This window comes from Pelmatolapia mariae, linkage group LG9 (genome assembly GCF_036321145.2).
Source record: "Pelmatolapia mariae isolate MD_Pm_ZW linkage group LG9, Pm_UMD_F_2, whole genome shotgun sequence".
Taxonomy (NCBI): domain Eukaryota; kingdom Metazoa; phylum Chordata; class Actinopteri; order Cichliformes; family Cichlidae; genus Pelmatolapia; species Pelmatolapia mariae.
This window is the reverse complement of record NC_086235.1, coordinates 10,617,855-10,635,055: the sequence shown is the minus strand read 5'-3', so window position 1 is coordinate 10,635,055 and position 17,201 is coordinate 10,617,855. Positions and strand designations below refer to the sequence as shown.

General features: G+C 41.3%; 1 protein-coding gene across 1 annotated transcript in view; it reads left to right on the top strand.

Annotated features, from left to right (window-relative positions):
- LOC134634103 (cadherin-6-like) overlaps window positions 1–17,068 on the top strand; it is a 75,105-nt gene extending 58,037 nt beyond the window's left edge. The window contains exons 8-12 of the mRNA XM_063483173.1: window positions 6,635–6,771; window positions 7,368–7,489; window positions 9,900–10,017; window positions 10,124–10,375; window positions 12,710–17,068. Coding sequence (XP_063339243.1) covers window positions 6,635–6,771; window positions 7,368–7,489; window positions 9,900–10,017; window positions 10,124–10,375; window positions 12,710–13,212 — 1,132 coding nt within the window. The 3' untranslated portion in view covers window positions 13,213–17,068. The remainder of the gene's footprint in view (window positions 1–6,634; window positions 6,772–7,367; window positions 7,490–9,899; window positions 10,018–10,123; window positions 10,376–12,709) is intronic.
- The last annotated feature ends 133 nt before the right edge of the window (window positions 17,069–17,201 follow it).

Here is a 17,201-nt window from a genome sequence, read left to right as displayed (position 1 = left end):
TTCAGTAACATCTGAGCAAGTTGAGGACCACTCATCAGTCTTAGTTAACAGTACAACTACTGGGAGTTGTAGAACTGACAAAATTAGCTTTTAAGATTCGGTTTTGGGGATTGTATTGGCTTTACAAGTAATTTAGATGATTTAATTACAGATTGTAAAGGCAAAACATATTTTAAAATATACAACTAAACAAAAAGGGTACAATAACTAACCCATCTAAATAATTTAATTAATAAACAAGAAGAACATTAGGGAAAAGTTAAAAACAATTTTTGGATAACCAGCAAGCCACCCAGCTCTCCCTAGCTCTCGATAGAGCAGATGTCATATCGAAATGTGCTAATATTTTATATGGATTTGTATGTCATTTTAGGAGATGTGATCAAAGTCTTTTATTTTAACAACGCTAAATGATTGAAAATGTGTCAAAAAGCCTTCCCTGAGCCAAGTTTCTTCCTGTTACAAGGGAGTTTTTCCTCCCCACTTTAACTGATTCTTGGGGTTTTCACCAGAATACTGTAGAGTCTTTACCTTACAGTGTAAAGCACCTTGAGGAGAACTATTGTGATTTGGTGTTATATAAATAAACCTGAAGTGAAATGAATAAGTTAATAAATGAAGTGCATAAAATTTAATTTCTGTTTGTGCAAACATGAATCAAAGTTAATGCATCCAGAAAACTGAAACTACAGCATGCGTGGGCTCTAAATGAGCATAATTGCTGCTGAAAGAAGTAAAAATTTGAAGGGTCATTGAAGTTATTACCTGCTTATCCAGTCTACTGTGCAAAGGATTCTGTTTTATCTCATATACAATGACTAAATGTTAGCAAAACAAGAAAAAAGAAGTCTTTTGCCCTTAGATTGGATTTTCAGGTCCCAATTATCTTTAAGACTGTTTGAAAAATCAATAAACACAACTCATTTAACAAAGTTGTATACCCCAGTGGTTAGATCACAGCTTCAATTTGTGGTTTGAATAAACATACATTTACTGTGATATTGACCTGTTCTCGCCCACTTACATTATAAACCATCAGTCACTGTCAACATGCAGTGTAAAATCCACTATAAAAATCTGACTACAGAGGCTCACATGCTGTGATAACATAGTCTAAACTCAAGGCTGAGCTTTTCGCTCTTTAAGCAGCTTCACACAATAAGAAAACAAGACAAAACTCAAGTAAAAACCACCATGTGAACCTTGAGTTAAGCATATAATATCTCACTAACCGATTTCTATACCGAGTCAATATTTGGAGCTCCCATTAAGTGAATTATTCATCTTTAATGTGAGATGTTGTTTAATGTTCTGAAGGTTGTAAATGGATCTTTGTGCTCTTGTTTTCTTCACCATTAACATAAACAGCGTTAAAATAATGAGGCCTGCGCAGGGAGACACTTTGTTCTGCTACACATACAAAATGCAGCGAAATAATGAAAAGTGCCAAAAGTTCGCTTACACAACTTAGCTCATGGAGATACAAAATTATGCGAGCGTTGTATTAAATGGGAATAATGGCAGTGGGGTGTGAGGCTGCGCCTCGACTCCGCTTCAGACTTTTTCATTTTTATGATGCACTAAGGGAGTTGGCTCTCAAGGTTGAAGTTCCACCACTTTATTGCAGGTGTCAAATATGATATCATTCTCTTTTATCGCCCATCATCAAGGAGGTAGCTACCCTGTGGCATTTAAAGCCGTACAGAGGAGGAGGAGGAGGAGGGAGGAGGGTTGGGAAGCCCGGGGGCTGCCTGGCATGAGGAAGTCACTGAGACGGTTATCTTTATTAGCTCGCTGCGACTTGCGGACACGTGCACGTGTGTGGCAGGGATGCATACGCAAATCCTTAAGTAATCCATAAGTGCAGTATGTAGTATGCAAACACACGGCATGTTTCATCCTACATTTTTCCTTCTGATTGGAGATTTCAGGTCAGCTCTTTACATGAGATTTGATTTACTGCAGTCTGCAGCTTACATGCTTTTAAGCAGAACACTTTGGCCTGAACAAATACGAATAAGATGTGATGAACATGTCATGCATTTCCCTCACTGAATGCCTCCTTGGCAAGCGTGTCACTGGCTCTGTGAATGTGGAGAGCTATCGTGTTTTCAGTGCTGTACTGTCCGTGTTAAGAGCTTTTATTAAAAACCAGATTCTCTACAGAAGGAGAGTTCTGCTTGGACACTGACATTTCTGGAGCAGTGTACTTACATATACACTCATCAGCCATTTTTGGGGGGGTATACTTGACTACTCATCTGGCAGAAACTCATTTAGGCATATAGACATGGTCAAGATGACCTGCTGAAGTTAAAGCTGAGCACCAGAATGGAGAAGAAAGGTGACTTAAGTGACTTTGAATGTGGCATGGTTGTTGGTGCCAGACAGGCTGGTCTGAATGTGTCAGAGAATGCTGATCTACTGAGATTTTCCTACTCGAGCATCTCTAGGGTTTACAGAGAATGGTCCAAAAAAGGGAACATATCCAGTGAGCAGCAGTCCACTGGGAGAAAATGCATTGTTGATACCAGAAGTCAGAGGATCAGGTCAAACTGCTTCAAGTTTATAGAAAAGTAAAAATAATCACCATTATAACCAAAGATAGCAGAGCATTTCTGAATGCAAAACACATTGAACCTGGTAGCAGGTGTGCTGCAGCAGCAGAAGACAACACTGGGTGCCACGACTGTCAGCTAAGAACAGGAAACTGAGGCTACAGTTTGCAGGGGCTCACTAAAATTGGGCCATAGGAAATTTTAATATTGATTTCTTGATTCTTGACATTTCTATAGGGTCAGAATTTAGCGTAAACAACATGATTGTGTGGATCCATGCTTGCGGGAGATATTTTCTTGCACACTTTGGACCTCTTAGAACCAGCTGAGCATTGTTTAAACAGTGCAGCCTACCTGAGTATTGTTGAGTTCACTGTACTCAATGGGCTCAACAGTCACCAAAGCTCACCAAGCCAGTCCAATACAGCATCTTTGGGATCTAATGGAATGGATGGAAAACATGGATGAAATCTGCAGCATGATATGAGGCTGTCATGTCAATATGACCAAAATTCCTAAGGAATATTTTCAGAATTAAGGCAGCTCTGAAGGCAAAAGGCGATCCAACTTAGTACTAACAAGGTGTATAATAGTAAAATGGCCAGTGAGTGTATGTTAAGATAGAGGACGTGCAATAAACATAATAGAGATGGGCTCATGAAAATGTTTATTTCACTCCTCTGAAGCCAGTGTGTTTAATCTGATGTGGGTGTTTATATGGAGCATTTCTATTCTGCTTTATTATTGAAGAACTGCTATAGAGCCAGTATGTATGTAGCTGGTGGCTGTCCATCCCACTGTGATGGGATCTCTTTAGTGATGTTCAGACCTTTAAAGCATGAACAATATTCAAGGTTATTAGAGAACATTTCATTTAACCGGGGTTCAGATTTGCCATTGTGGAGCTTTCGAACACTTTTTTATTAGCCGTCTATATTGGCCAGCTTGGATGAGAAGCCCTCAAAGACCATCGAGTGCTGTGAAAAGTGGCTATTTGAACATCTAAATGTGAATGTGAACCCTGATGTTCATCTGGGCTAAATATGGTTAAAGAGTGAGTCATTTTTTTTTAGTCTTTTAGGTGCCATATAACAGCATTTCAGTTACTATTTTTCATAGTGTCGTTAGCACTGCTTTGCATGGACATGTAGCCGAGCTGGTGCTTGACACTAAGGATAGCTAACCTCTCCAAAATATAACAATTGAAATGATTTTGAAACAAAGATCATTTTGATACAGATTTTTAACCGAACAAGCCCTCGTGTTGAGGAAACATTCTCAAAACACTGTGTCAAGTCGGTTGGTCACTTCAGAAGGGAGGAAAGAAGCAATAATGTACGTCCCAACCCCCTGATCACTAACATTTCTGTAACCCTCCTCGTCCTTCTGCCTGGCCTTCCAACCAGCCAGCTGTGTGCCTGCTGAGAGCAGCACTTTGGTTGTCCGGTCAGGACGAGGAGCGCCGTTATCTCTGCACCATTAATCAAGGGAAGGGTTAGACCCAGGCAGCTGAATTATTGGGAATATTAGAAAAGCAATTAGTAAAGCCCACGGCTGACGCACATCTAAGAAGGTTAGAGTTACTGTCGCGCCTGCGAGGTGGTAGAAAAATAGGTGGGAGTGTTTAGATAAAGACACCAAAATGTTTGTGCGGGGGAAGCAGGAGCAGCAGCAGCAGCAGCAGGGAGGGGCCGAGGAGGTAGGGGTGACACCCGTGGGGAGGGGGAAGATCGGTGGAGGGAGGAGAGGGATGCGGCGATGCATTGAGAGCCGTGGTTCATAGTCTCCCCTCGGGGGTCTCCTTCCTCTTACGCTGGCCCTCCTGATGCCTGCTACTCCATTAATCACACTGATGCATCACAGAGTAGTCTGGGAGGCAGAGAAAAACAACACAACTGGATAACCTGTTGGCTCTAATGTGTGTATCAACACAGGGCAGACTATTCAAGACTGCTAGTGCCAGACAAGACAGTTTATTATTATATGTCACAGGTTCAGTTCCCCCCAAATAACCAAAAATAGATCATTTTATTAAACTCCTGCTGGATGTATCTGGTCCAGCACATGGGTTTACTTTTACAGTATGTGCTCAGGTTTTTCTCAGGCTCCACGTCTCCCACTGATTTCTCTGTGAATACAGCTCAATTACACCCGCTGCTTGCTCCTCTGTGGTGTTTTAGTTGCAGCAGATGTGTCAAGGTGTAGTCAGACAGCTCTAGGCCTAATAACAATAAAAACATACCCGATGTAAACGTGGGCCACCTTCCCTTCAAGTTTCCTTTTTGTGCACGTCTGGCCTGCTTCTAGTGTGACTACTATTTGTAGGTCACTCCCTTTGTGACTTCTTGCACGTGCATATTTGTGATACCAGAGACAGCATGTGTGCCAAACTGATCCAACAAAGATGGTTCATCTCATCACGAGATGACCGGCAGCTTTTTGTTGTCTCTGACATTTACAGGATTGTAATAGTGATTAACATTTTGTGCAGAAATACTATTGGATACTCACTGAGAACTAGATTCATTCATTGTCTGAAGATCACCTGCCAGTGCAAAACGCTTGTTGTAGTTTATTTTTCAAAGAGTTTTCAGAAAGAGTCTTTTTGGATGGCTGCTTGCTACTCTTTTACTTTACTGGCCCCATTACCTGATAGTTGCCCACTACCATTTTTTGCTGGAAGTAGCTCATTTTATATTGGTGCTGTCAGCATTAATTTTGTTAAAATGACGTTAACGCCATAACCGCATTAACGCGGCAAATCTCTGTTAGCAACTTAGCGTGGATCACCTCGTGCGTGGGGCTGCATGGCGTCCACGCGTTAGCTAGTTAACTCGTTAGCGCCGTGCAGCCCCACACACGGGGCGATCCACGCTAACTCGCTAACGGAGATTTGCCGTCTACACAGCATCACCCCCTCCCCTTAAAAAAGTAAAAAAAAAAAAAATACACTTTAATATTTTCATGGACCGCCTTTAGCTTTGATGATGGCACCGTTCACCATGGCATTGTTTCAATAAGCTTACGCAATGTCACAACATTTATTTCCAGTCAGATTTCTAATAATTTTTGGCCCTGATCTGCCTGCGTACTGTGGCACATTCCAAAGATTGTGCTGGAAATGACTGCGCTGCTCTTTCACAGTTTGAACCCAGTGATTCCTGGTATTGTCATCTCGGAATGTCCTGGTGCCATCGGGAAAGAAAAAAACATCTATTGATAGCAAAACATGGTCATTCAGTATATTCAGCTGACCTCAATGGAAAGCTATTACTTACACCGTCACCAACTGGTGAATCTTTTTTAGCCGGGCGGTGTATATTTTATGGCAAAAAAAGACATGCTGTATTTTTTTCTTTTTAATGACTTAAGTGCTATTAAAATATTCAACAGTCATGACCGTCCCTCGTTTTTATACCACGGATTTGTTCTCCAGGGTCAGACTAACTAAGCTACTCTGGCCCCGGTGTGTCTGTAGAAGAAGAATCTAAATGTAGCTTATGCTGTGCTACTGTGTGTGCCCATTTTCTTTGGCCTCACCAACACAGTCTTCACTCGGCATTTCCCAGATTTGGATCACTACAACTTTAATTTTCTTTTTGTGGAAGAGGATAAAGTAAAAGACTCACTGTCCTGATACAGTGGAGGACATTTAGCCTAATTTGCAGATGGTCAAGACTTTCAGGAAGTGATTTTAAAGGTAGATGCAGTCCTGGAAGTGATCCAGAGAGCAGCCAAAATTAAATCAGTATGAGTCTTGCTTTTTGATGCTTTTTTTCAGATACCATACAAATGAATAGAGAAAATCTTGGTAAATTCAAATTAACTCATATTTTTTCTTATTTGTGCATATAAATATATATATATATAAAGATAATTTTGTTCCTTTCAGCAAAGTTGGCCTTTTCTTCTTCACTGTCTCCACCACACAGAATGTCAATTCGACCAAGACACACCTGAGACGCTCTGTGAATGTGACTGTACCCTGTGTCTGTCGCCCTGGGAAAACAACACATTTCCACTCAGCATGAGTGCACAAGTTTACACGCCAATCGTTGTCTGTGTTTTTTGTGCAGGTACACTATTGATCGGCGCACAGACATGGACAGAGTGTTCAACATCCATGCAGGCAACGGGTCAGTGTTCATCCTCAGGGAGCTGGACAGAGAGGAAAACGCTTGGCACAACATCACCGTCATCGCCACCGAGTTCAGTAAGTGCAGCAGCCGGAGCAGAAAGAGACATTTCGGTTCACGTACTTACTCCAATTCTGTCAGCCAAATTGGATTTTTGGGACCCAAGTATTGGCTGGTAGCTGCTGTTTGTTTCCCCAGCCCATAGTTTACATTCTCTAAAAATAGCATGGGTGCCCATTTATCGGTTTTCCCACTAATTTTAAATATAAAAATCAGCAAGCGTCTTTGTTTTCTAATCTGCTGCTGTTAGTTCAATGCTGCCACAAACTGCAATTTCCCTTCATCTTTGCCAGTTGTCTTAAAAAAAAAGATCCTAATAATTTCCACATCCAAAGACCTTATTTTACCTTATTATTACTTTCATTTATTTTGTCAGTGAAAACTAGAACTTTGTGCAGAGTCTGCGCATAAATATAACTGTGGAAACAAAGAAATCAGCAAAACTCGGAGCATCTGATTTGTTGTTTTTCAGATAAGTGTTTTTAACCAGCTTTTATTTATTTATATGCACAATACTGTAATCAGTTTGCTTGGAAACTAAAGCAGAGCTGCTGTTAATGAAATTTAATAATTACTCATGTAAATTCACTGTGTCTACCTTTGTGTTTCCCAGCCAACCCGCGACAGATCAGCCGGGTGCCTGTATACGTCAGAGTCCTGGACGTCAACGACAACGCTCCAACGTTCGCCACCAATTATGAGACGTTTGTGTGTGAGAACGCTAAGGCTAATCAGGTTGGTTATTACCCAACACAAAGCCGTAGTCATGGTTTCATCTCGACTTCCCCGTTTAGGATTATGCACCCGCTCCCAGCCCAGCATGTAATTAGTGGGCCTCAGAGAGAATTTATAAATCTGTCACGTGTGTTTTAAGCTACTAGATAGTGGGACCGCTTCTGGGGACATCACATCTCAGGTTGATAAAGAGCAGTTTTCTTCCTCAAAACAGATTAAAGAAGTCGAGAACAGATCCACAGTGAAAAGAGATGTCTAGAGGTTCTGAAAAGACAGAGCTGCATTGTAGACCTTTTAATGTAAGACTCCCACAGCTGGGATCGGATTTGCAGCTCTTCTAGGGTTGAAAATCCCAAGTCTGTGATACCTCAGAGATAAATGTGGACAGTGAGTCTTCAGTTTTAGGATTGCTAGTAAAGTCCGAATAATGCTGTTTTACTAACAAAATGTTGTCCAAGCTGCTGTTTGCAAGACTTCTTTGTAGCTTCACAGATAAAAAGTCTATTCACAGCGTTAGCCTGTGATAATGTAGATGTTTTTCCTCTGGCCCTGTAGTATTGTGCGATTTGTCCTTCTTCATCAGGGCTCCTCAATGTTTTTTAGACCGACTGTCAAATTAGAGCCAGCATATGAAAAAACAACTGATTTTGTAACGTGCCTAATCAGAGGATGTCAGTGTTTGGGGTTTTTTGTGTGCCTTATAGTTTCTTTTAAGCATGAGTGATGTGGCTGTTACATTTCTTGTCACAGCACGTCTCCTAGTGCCAGTCCTAAACCCAGATAAACGGGGAGGGTAGCATCAGGAGGGGAATCTGGTGTAAAATCTTTGCCAAATCAAATGTGGATCATCAATAAGATTTCCACATGATTGGCCGACACCTGGCTTAACGACGACTGCCACCGGTGCTGTTCACCAGCAGGGTGCCTGGGGAAACTGTGCTGCTGTGTATGCTAAGGACAGGGTGAGATGGAGGTAGATGAGTCGCCTTGACAACCCCTAAAGGGAGCAGCCGAAAGAATATGAAGAAGCCTAGGAGCTTCTGCTGGGCTACAGCTGACTGTGTTGAGACACCTGCCAATCAAAGGAGCCGTCACCCCCCCATACAGTTGTTATGAGGTTTGCAGGCGTTCATTTATGCACAACTCTCCACAGCATTGCAATCAGGGTTTTGGGTCATTGCAGCAACTTGATTCTTGTTTTTACTTTGCTTCGTTTTTTTCCATCCGTTCTGTTGTGGATTTCCTGTGATCACGGTCCTGTTACATGAGCCAGTTTCATATCTGACTCTAGAATACTTTGGTATACAGAGAAATCCACGGTCGACTCAATGATTGTAAGGTGCCCAGCTGCAAACCAAGCCCAAATCTTCACCCCTCAATAACTCTGAACATCTCTTTTTTCCCCACTTTGGTCTCACCTCTCCAAAGAAGATTGTCCCAGTCATCGCACACCTGAATGCTCCAGACCAGCAAGACCAGTCAGAGCTTAATCAGCACTGCTGCTTGCCCCCTTAATTCTCTGTACTTAGCTTAGCTTTTAAAAAAATATATCTTCATGAGTGTAGAGCCACTCTTTCTTGTGCATAGTAATTATATTTTCAGGTGTCGTTCACTAGAAAGAACACAGTTATTACTTAGGATAGGACAAGGCAGGCAAGGCGGAGATCCTCACAATTCATCTCTCCAAAACTGAGCAATTTACAGCAAAATGATCTACTTGAATACAAACCACTCTAAGCCAGAGGATAAACACCTATTTTTGAATTTGAGGTGAACTGTCCCATTAAGTAAATACAGCATCACTATATTAAACTCATACTGTGTTTCAAGGGGAACAAAATGATCATTTATGCAGAATCAGCCTGGTGCCTTCATGTTGCATCAGATACAGATGAGGCCGCTTTAAACTACTTTGTATCCTGCTAGGTAGCTTAATTCAATGTGACACTTTGCTGATGATATCCTTGCACACGTTTACCATCAGAAAACCTCTGGAGGTTTATTCCTTGTTTGCGCGCCCTTAACTATTTGTCTTTACGAATTCCCCAAAGAACAAACCATCCCTTTAATCTTAATAAACAGCTCGGTTATTCATCACAGCAGCTGATGTTAACATGCAACTACCAGATGCTAACGAGCATGCAGTGGAGTTATCTTTAATTAGACGCATTACAGCTAGAGAGACAGCATCACAAAAACATGTATGAATTAGATTTGTTGGTTGTTTTATTCTTTGTTTGAAATTTAACAGCTGTGTTCTTGCTCAGCTTCCACTTCCTCTTTATAGCTCTGCCAACCCATTAGCTAGCTCAAACACTAGCACCCGCACAAACAGCAGTTTACGTGTGGTTAAATGCTCACGGCTGGAGTTGGGCTGCCATGTCACTCACCTGTGTGCTTCTCACTTCAGGTGATACGAACCGTGAGCGCCACAGATCCCGATGCCCCGCTCGGAGGACACCGGTTCTTCTTCAATCTTGCTCAGGAAGCTGCTGGAAAGGCAAACTTCTCTGTCCGCGACAACAAAGGTAAGACACTCTGTGTGCTCTAAATTCATCACCTGTTGTTAATGTGCTGTATTTGTGATTGATTGGTTGGCGTTTTACAGTAAATAACCAGATTTTCCCTCATCAGACAACACAGCGTCAATCCTCACAAGGAGAAACAGCTACAGCACCCTGCAAAAGAGCGTCCACCATGTGCCGGTGGTCATTTCTGACGGGGAGTTCCCAATGCAAAGCAGCACCAACACACTGACCATCAGAGTCTGCACCTGCGACCGCGAAGGCAACATGAAGGCGTGCAACGCAGAGGCGCTCACAGCGAGGGCGGGGCTCAGCACCGGCGCCCTGGTGGCCATTTTGCTTTGTGTCATCATCCTGCTCAGTGAGTAGAGCCTTAGGTTCTTTCTTGCATAAATCTTTTTGTGGCTTTTCACTACAGAGCTTCTCCAGCAAAGCAATCCATAGGAGGTGTTAAACAGTCGGTTTCGTATTTCACTGCTTAATTTGATTCATCACTTCCTGTGGGCGGATAATTCTGCCAGTGACCGCAGCTGTCACCTTAATTTGATTTTAACCGCGAAGCAGCAAAGATCTACAGCATCTCGACTGACTTGAACAGGATGCTTTTCTTCATTGCATTAGGATGGTGGGATAGGAGCATTTTTATTTAAAACTACAGCCTGGTGAAGGTTTCAAAAGCCAAGTAATTATTGCTGCCATACCTTGAAGCACCTTTACTTCTCAGTCTTAACTCAGTCTTAACTCAGTAAGTATAAAAACTTCAGCTATAGTATTAATGCCTCTCATACAATATTGCGGGTTTACTGGAAATTCATTTTTTACTGGGCATTAATATTGAGTTTCATAAAATAACATGACTTAAAGTAAAAAAGGAGAAAAAAAAAGAAAAACTAGAATCCTTTCTTAGGGGTTTCGGCGTGCTTTGAAAATCTTAAGAAAACATACATTTAAGAAAAAATACATTTCAGTTTTCACACTGAACAGAGTTAGTATTAACATCTGAGTCAGGAGACATCAGCATAAAAAGTGCGTGGATGCTGTCATTAGATTTGTACGAATAATACAGTGTAGCTGTTCGTGTACAACTACCAAACTGTCCACCGTCATGGGCCTGTGAGAAAGAGCTGATGATGTAGCAGCAGCGGACCTTGGGTGCATAGTGTTTCAGACAAAAGGACACTTGTACTGTCTGTGGGCCTTTTTCTTTATTGTCTCTTTCCCCATAGCCCAAACAGGTATTTGGTACAATAGATGGCTATGCCCTCTGTGAGCTTGGTTCTGCAACCTGGTCACTTCCTGTTAAAGGGAGTTTATCCTCCCCACCATTGCCAAAATCTGTTCATTGTCTGACTCTTGGGGTTTTCTTTCTAATATTGTAATGTTTACCATGAGGCTATTTTTGTGAATTGGAACCTGGAGTATCTTTCATCTTGCAACATCTAGCAGATTGCCTCTATGTCTTTATTTGCAAAGGCAAAGAATTCCTGTTAATTTTAATCCAAAGAACTGAAGTTCCAACACATAAAGGACAGTTTTATTACTTGACCAACATGTTTCGACCTGTTTTTAACTTTCTGGATGACCCGGATGAAAGCCTGCAGATAGTGAAATCAAGATGAAAAAGATAGGCAATATTGAAGGTCTGGCTGTTCTTGGCTGCATTGCTTTGCTGTTTTTGTGCACAGCTAGAACTTTATTGTAGTCTGATATAGCCATAGACAGTATAAAAAATGGATGTAGTTTCCAGGTCCAAAAAGTGAAGCCATCATGCTTTAAATATGCATTCTTTTTAAATGGCCACCAACGAGTGATACCTGTGGTTGCAAAAAAACCCCTTTCCAGTCCTAGAGAAGTCTATGAAAAATGTTCCACTGCTTCAAAGCTAGCTAGTCACTCATTTCAGGTTGCACGGAATATAACATTGACTACATTTTTTTAAACTTTGGTCATTCCATGTTTCAAAAAGGAGGATTTTACAGGGTATGGAGTTGTCTATAACAAGTTGTTAGCCAATAAGGGTGCAGCTTCACAGTCTGATCCTTGCTCATGATATCCAATTTTAAAACAACAAGAAGGCAATAGTGAAAACACTCATTTGCAGTTTCAAAAGAAGATCGTCACAAAAATATAGGGGTTGTCACAGTAGCTGTCTTTTATAAGACCTTATGGTTAGAGCGTATGTCACCAGGAACGTAAAACAAATCCAAGGAAAACATAATAAGAATATCATAAATAATGATAACAAATATAGTTTTAGACTGTCTCAACTTGCTGAAATTTGAACTTCTTTCAAAAATAACACTTAAACAACCCTGAGTTGTTTAACACCAATTGAATACTTAAGGATTAAGCGTAACCCTCACACCATCCCTTGAATGTCATAATGCTTCTTAATGGTACAGAGGTTGCATTTTTAGCACGTAATGTATTCTGCTATGTTCTTAAAGGGGGTTCCTTTATGTTCTTAAGCAGCAGCGGCCCTGAGGAGCGAGAGATGCATAATGCATCCTTGTGGTAGCAGTGCCTGCTCTACAAAGTCAGACAAAGTCCCTGAACATCAGTGCACACTCACGCAACATCAACAATCCCCCCTGGACAGTCACTGGCCTTCAGAACAAGGAGAGAGAGCACAGAAACAACAGCGAAAGTCACCAAACTCTCATATTTGTTCTCTTTGTTTTTGTTCTCCCCACAGTGATCGTGGTACTGTTTGCTGCCCTGAGGAGGCAGAGGAAGAAGGAGCCTCTGATCATCTCCAAAGAGGATGTCAGGGACAACGTCGTCAGCTACAATGACGAAGGGGGCGGAGAGGAGGACACCCAGGCCTTTGATATCGGCACACTGCGCAACCCGGAGGCCATCGAGGAGAGCAAACAGAGGAGAGACATCGTCCCCGAGGCCTTCTACCCTCCGATCCGACGGCCTGTGCTGCCCCCAACTCGGGACAATAACGGGGACGTGAGAGACTTCATCAACCAGAGGCTCCAGGACAACGACAGCGACCCGACGGCGCCGCCTTATGATTCCCTGGCCACCTACGCCTACGAGGGGAACGGCTCTGTAGCGGAGTCCCTCAGCTCGCTTGAGTCAGTGACCACTGAGAGTGACCAGGACTACAACTACCTGAGCGAGTGGGGACCCCGGTTTAAGAAACTAGCGGACCTGTATGGGGGCGACGACAGCGACAGGGATTCCTAACGAGAAGCTAGCACACAGACAAGGAGAAAAAACAAAAATCCCAAACACATGTTGAAAACATCCGGAGGGTTCTGGTGCACGTGTGGCGAGTGAAATGTCGAAAGGACGGAGAAACGAGCGCCGTCTGTCCGAGTGCTCTTTCACCGCCTTCGATCACCGTTCAGTTGTCCCCTCCGGTGACCAGACGTAGGCTTTGTGTGTCCAGTCAGTGTTAGTTGCGTTTTTGCGAGGGCACAGTTAAAACAGACTTTGTGTCAAGACTTTTTGGTTTTTTTGTGTGTATATGGGGTGTACATGAGGCCCAAATATATCTATACCGATATTTTTTGTTTCTTTGTTTCTTTTTTCTCCAAAGCTGCCTGTGACGGACACTTCAACAAGCAGTTTTGTAAACCAACAGATATGCCTATGTATTTTTCAGTGTTTCTGGGACAAAAACATGCTGCATATTGTGAGTTCTATCTTAGCTTGTGTATGTACGGTAATATGATACAATACGCTGTACAGTTGTTTTGTTTTTCTAGGGATTTCTATCTTCCAAACAATCCCCTCTTTCAGCAATGGCTGCCTCACTTTAAACACTTAGCCACAGTTTGAGTTTGAGCCACAAGAAAATGAAAAATACGGTTCCACACAAGGTGGGGGAGATATACAACATCAAATTTTGAGTTAGTTGTGGCAGGTGTTGAAAAGTGGTGGTTGTTCTTTAATGCTTATATAAAGCAGTGGTAAAGGACTGCTACTACAAACACCTGCAAACACACTGGTTTATCATTTTTACAGTATTTGATTTTCATCACCACACGGCTCAAAGCGTTTGCTGTGAGGTGGGCTGAAATACCAAATATTTCCTTATTGAGCTGAATGTTGTCAGCAGTCTTTTCTTCTCTGTGCAGGGTGAAATATGAAGTGCACAGAATAGTGTTATTTTCTATGCTGCAATGAAAATCCACAAGTCTAACATGTGTGGGGCTCAGTTAAGGGGAAAATACTGGTCTTGTTGGACCTTTTTGCTCACTTCACTTCAGAAACATAGAGTTGGAAGATGCTGAGAGAATGCCACTGAGCCTGAAATTACAGCATTAAATTAGATTAGGTTAAACATGTTGTGGACAGTTACCATTAAAATTCATTATGCAATTTTATTTTCTTCCCTTAAATGGCTCGTTTTATCTGTTCAAGAGATAGAGTGAAAGGAAAGGTAGCACTTGAATCAATGCAAGCAGCAAAAACAATAGGGACATACTGACTGGAACCTAAAGAAATAAGTCTGCATTAATGTGAAGCTTTACATCTTCATGCAAAGCGTCATAGCTCATGAAATGAATTAAGAAAGTTGCCTTAAATTTAAAAAAAAAAGAGCAAAAAAACCCCCACAAAATAAACACAGACACACAAAAAAACAGCAAAATACTTCCACAGACTTCATTCTCTTCTCACTATGGAAAAATAAAAGGCTAAATCAGTGGTTTCCATCCTTTTTCATTTGACATATCCCCAGTCTTCTGTCTTTTAGCTAACTGTTGGTAGCTAATAATTTAACTGCTAACTGTACTTAAGCGAAAAATGCATTATATTAATACCTAATTTCAGCCAACTATCCTTTAAGCTAACAACTTTCTTTGTACTGTTAGCTAACACTTGATGGTTTTCCAGTCTTTCACCTTGCAATTATGTTAATTCATAGTGCTAGCTGACAACATAACTACTAACTACACTTCAACCAAAAAAAGCTCACTGTGCGTTGTTCATAGTTTCAACTAGCTACTGTTTTCTGTTTTCTATTATGTTGTGCTATCAGTTGTTTTGTACTGTTAACAGACAATACAAAAAAAATCAGCACTGCTGTATTCATAATTTTAGCTAGCTGTTCATCCATTCTGTTTAGCTAATAGCATTTTTTGCTCTATTAACAAACAGTTGCTAGCTCTACTCTTTACTGAGACTTTTAGTAACTATTTAAATGTCACTTTTGATTTTAGCCAGACAATTAATAACTTTTTTCCCGTTAAGTGTTGCTAACAATTGTAAAGAGGTGATGGCAGTCAGGATGAAACACTTTATCGATAACTAGGCTATACTTTACTACACGCACAAAACACAAGCAACAAATATATTCAAAAATGTTATTATACAACACTGTATTAACAAAAACGATTAAATTTGATAATTTTTGTAGTGATCTTTCCCCCCATTTTTATTTATTATAATTCTTTTTTTCTCCAAATGTTTTTATGTTCATGGTACACCTTACTGGCTGATTGGCTAGGTTCAAGGCTTAAAACTTTCTTTGTGTATTAATTTTTCCGAACGATCATTGAAGAAGATGAATGGGAAATATACAAATCCAAAGCCCTTAAAAAAATGGGGCGGTCACTCTTTTGCAAAAGAGTGATAAATGTGTCACACTACCTACCTTAAACACTATTTAGCTAAGACTTTGTGTCCTGAGAAGGGCTCTGTCCTGCACTGTAGAATGTATAATAATGTAACATAGCAGTACAGTAATAGAAATGTGCCAAAAAGCAAAGAACACCAGTATTTTCCTTTAAAAAAACCCTTCCATTATTTTAGTCTCTTCCTTTGCCCTTCATTACGTGTACTGTATGTAGTGTTGAACATGAAGCTGGTTCAAATGTTCAGGCTTTACCCAACTGATTTCCTGTGGGACTAACAGCCCTTTCCATAAACATGCTTATCAAGGGGCACCTGACCTTTGAGTGGTGTGGAATTAGGTTCTTAAGCCCAGAGGTGTGTCCTCGGCTCAGAGAGAAGGTCAAAACATTATCCTGCAGCAAGATCGCAAAGGTTTAATTTTTCAAAAGTAGGCGGAAACTTGTGAAAATGATCTCTACCACAGCAAAATTGGGAAATTACTTTAAGAGCTGCCTAACTACAAACACACAGCTGTGAAACAGAGAAAAATGTCTAAACCAGGAGGGCACAATGATATCAACAGGAAAAAAAAAAGCGGGCCAGCTAAAACAAGCTCTGCCCTCACTTTAGCAAAAGGCCAACCAGTGAAGAGGCTGACATTTATCAGACATTTGAAACAGTAATAACAAAACACAATGGCATAATTGCCATAGTGCTACTTTTTTCCCCTCCATCACGAGCCAGCTGATTGCACAGTGGTTGGAAAATTCTTTATATCATATACACGAGTTCTCTTTCTATTTCTTGGCCCCCTTGTTTTGTTTATTAGCTTGTTGCTGGAGCTCCTGTTGTGTAAGTGGCCATTTCAGACTGTGGTAATGTTGCTATGATAAGCATTTAATGGGTTTAAAGACCCTTCACTATAAGAAAACTGCTTTTCCGCCTCAAGGTGCAATGCGAGGTCTCAAATGAAAGTCAACATGACAGCAGTACTCACCAAAACCATTTTTTCCCCTTCAGTCGTCACAGTTTTCTGTCTTCATACAGGATGTCAGCATATCGCCATCACGAAGCCGTGCTTGTGTTTTCCTACGGCGAGTATAATTGCCTACAAGCGTTGGGGCCGGGCTCAGTTAAAGTCGTCGAAAACGTTACACGTCCAAACAAACCATGCTGCCACATCATTTTTTTCCTTAAAGCTGAGGCAACTAGATGGTGACACTGATGTCCTCTTTCTCCAGATAAAATAGATCCGTGGTTGTTGATGTGTAGACATGGTCGCTCTCGGGGCTCAACTCTACTACGCTATATTATGTTGGTGACAATGTGATTGAGCAGTTCTGTCAATGTAGAAACAATTTGAGAGGTCGTGGTACTTGTAAGGGGCCCTGCATCACTGGCCATTCATCAATCTGCTTTGTAAACCGTGATATTTTGTACTGAATATTTATATGACACAATTAAATATCTTTAAAATCAACCACTCGTTTCTCTTTGTGTGCCTCAAGGTGCAACGTGAGGCATTTCTTTAACCCGAGACATCTACTGTAGATGGTGACGCTGATGTCCTCTTTCTCCCGATAGCGAAGGCAGGAACAACTGTAATACACAAG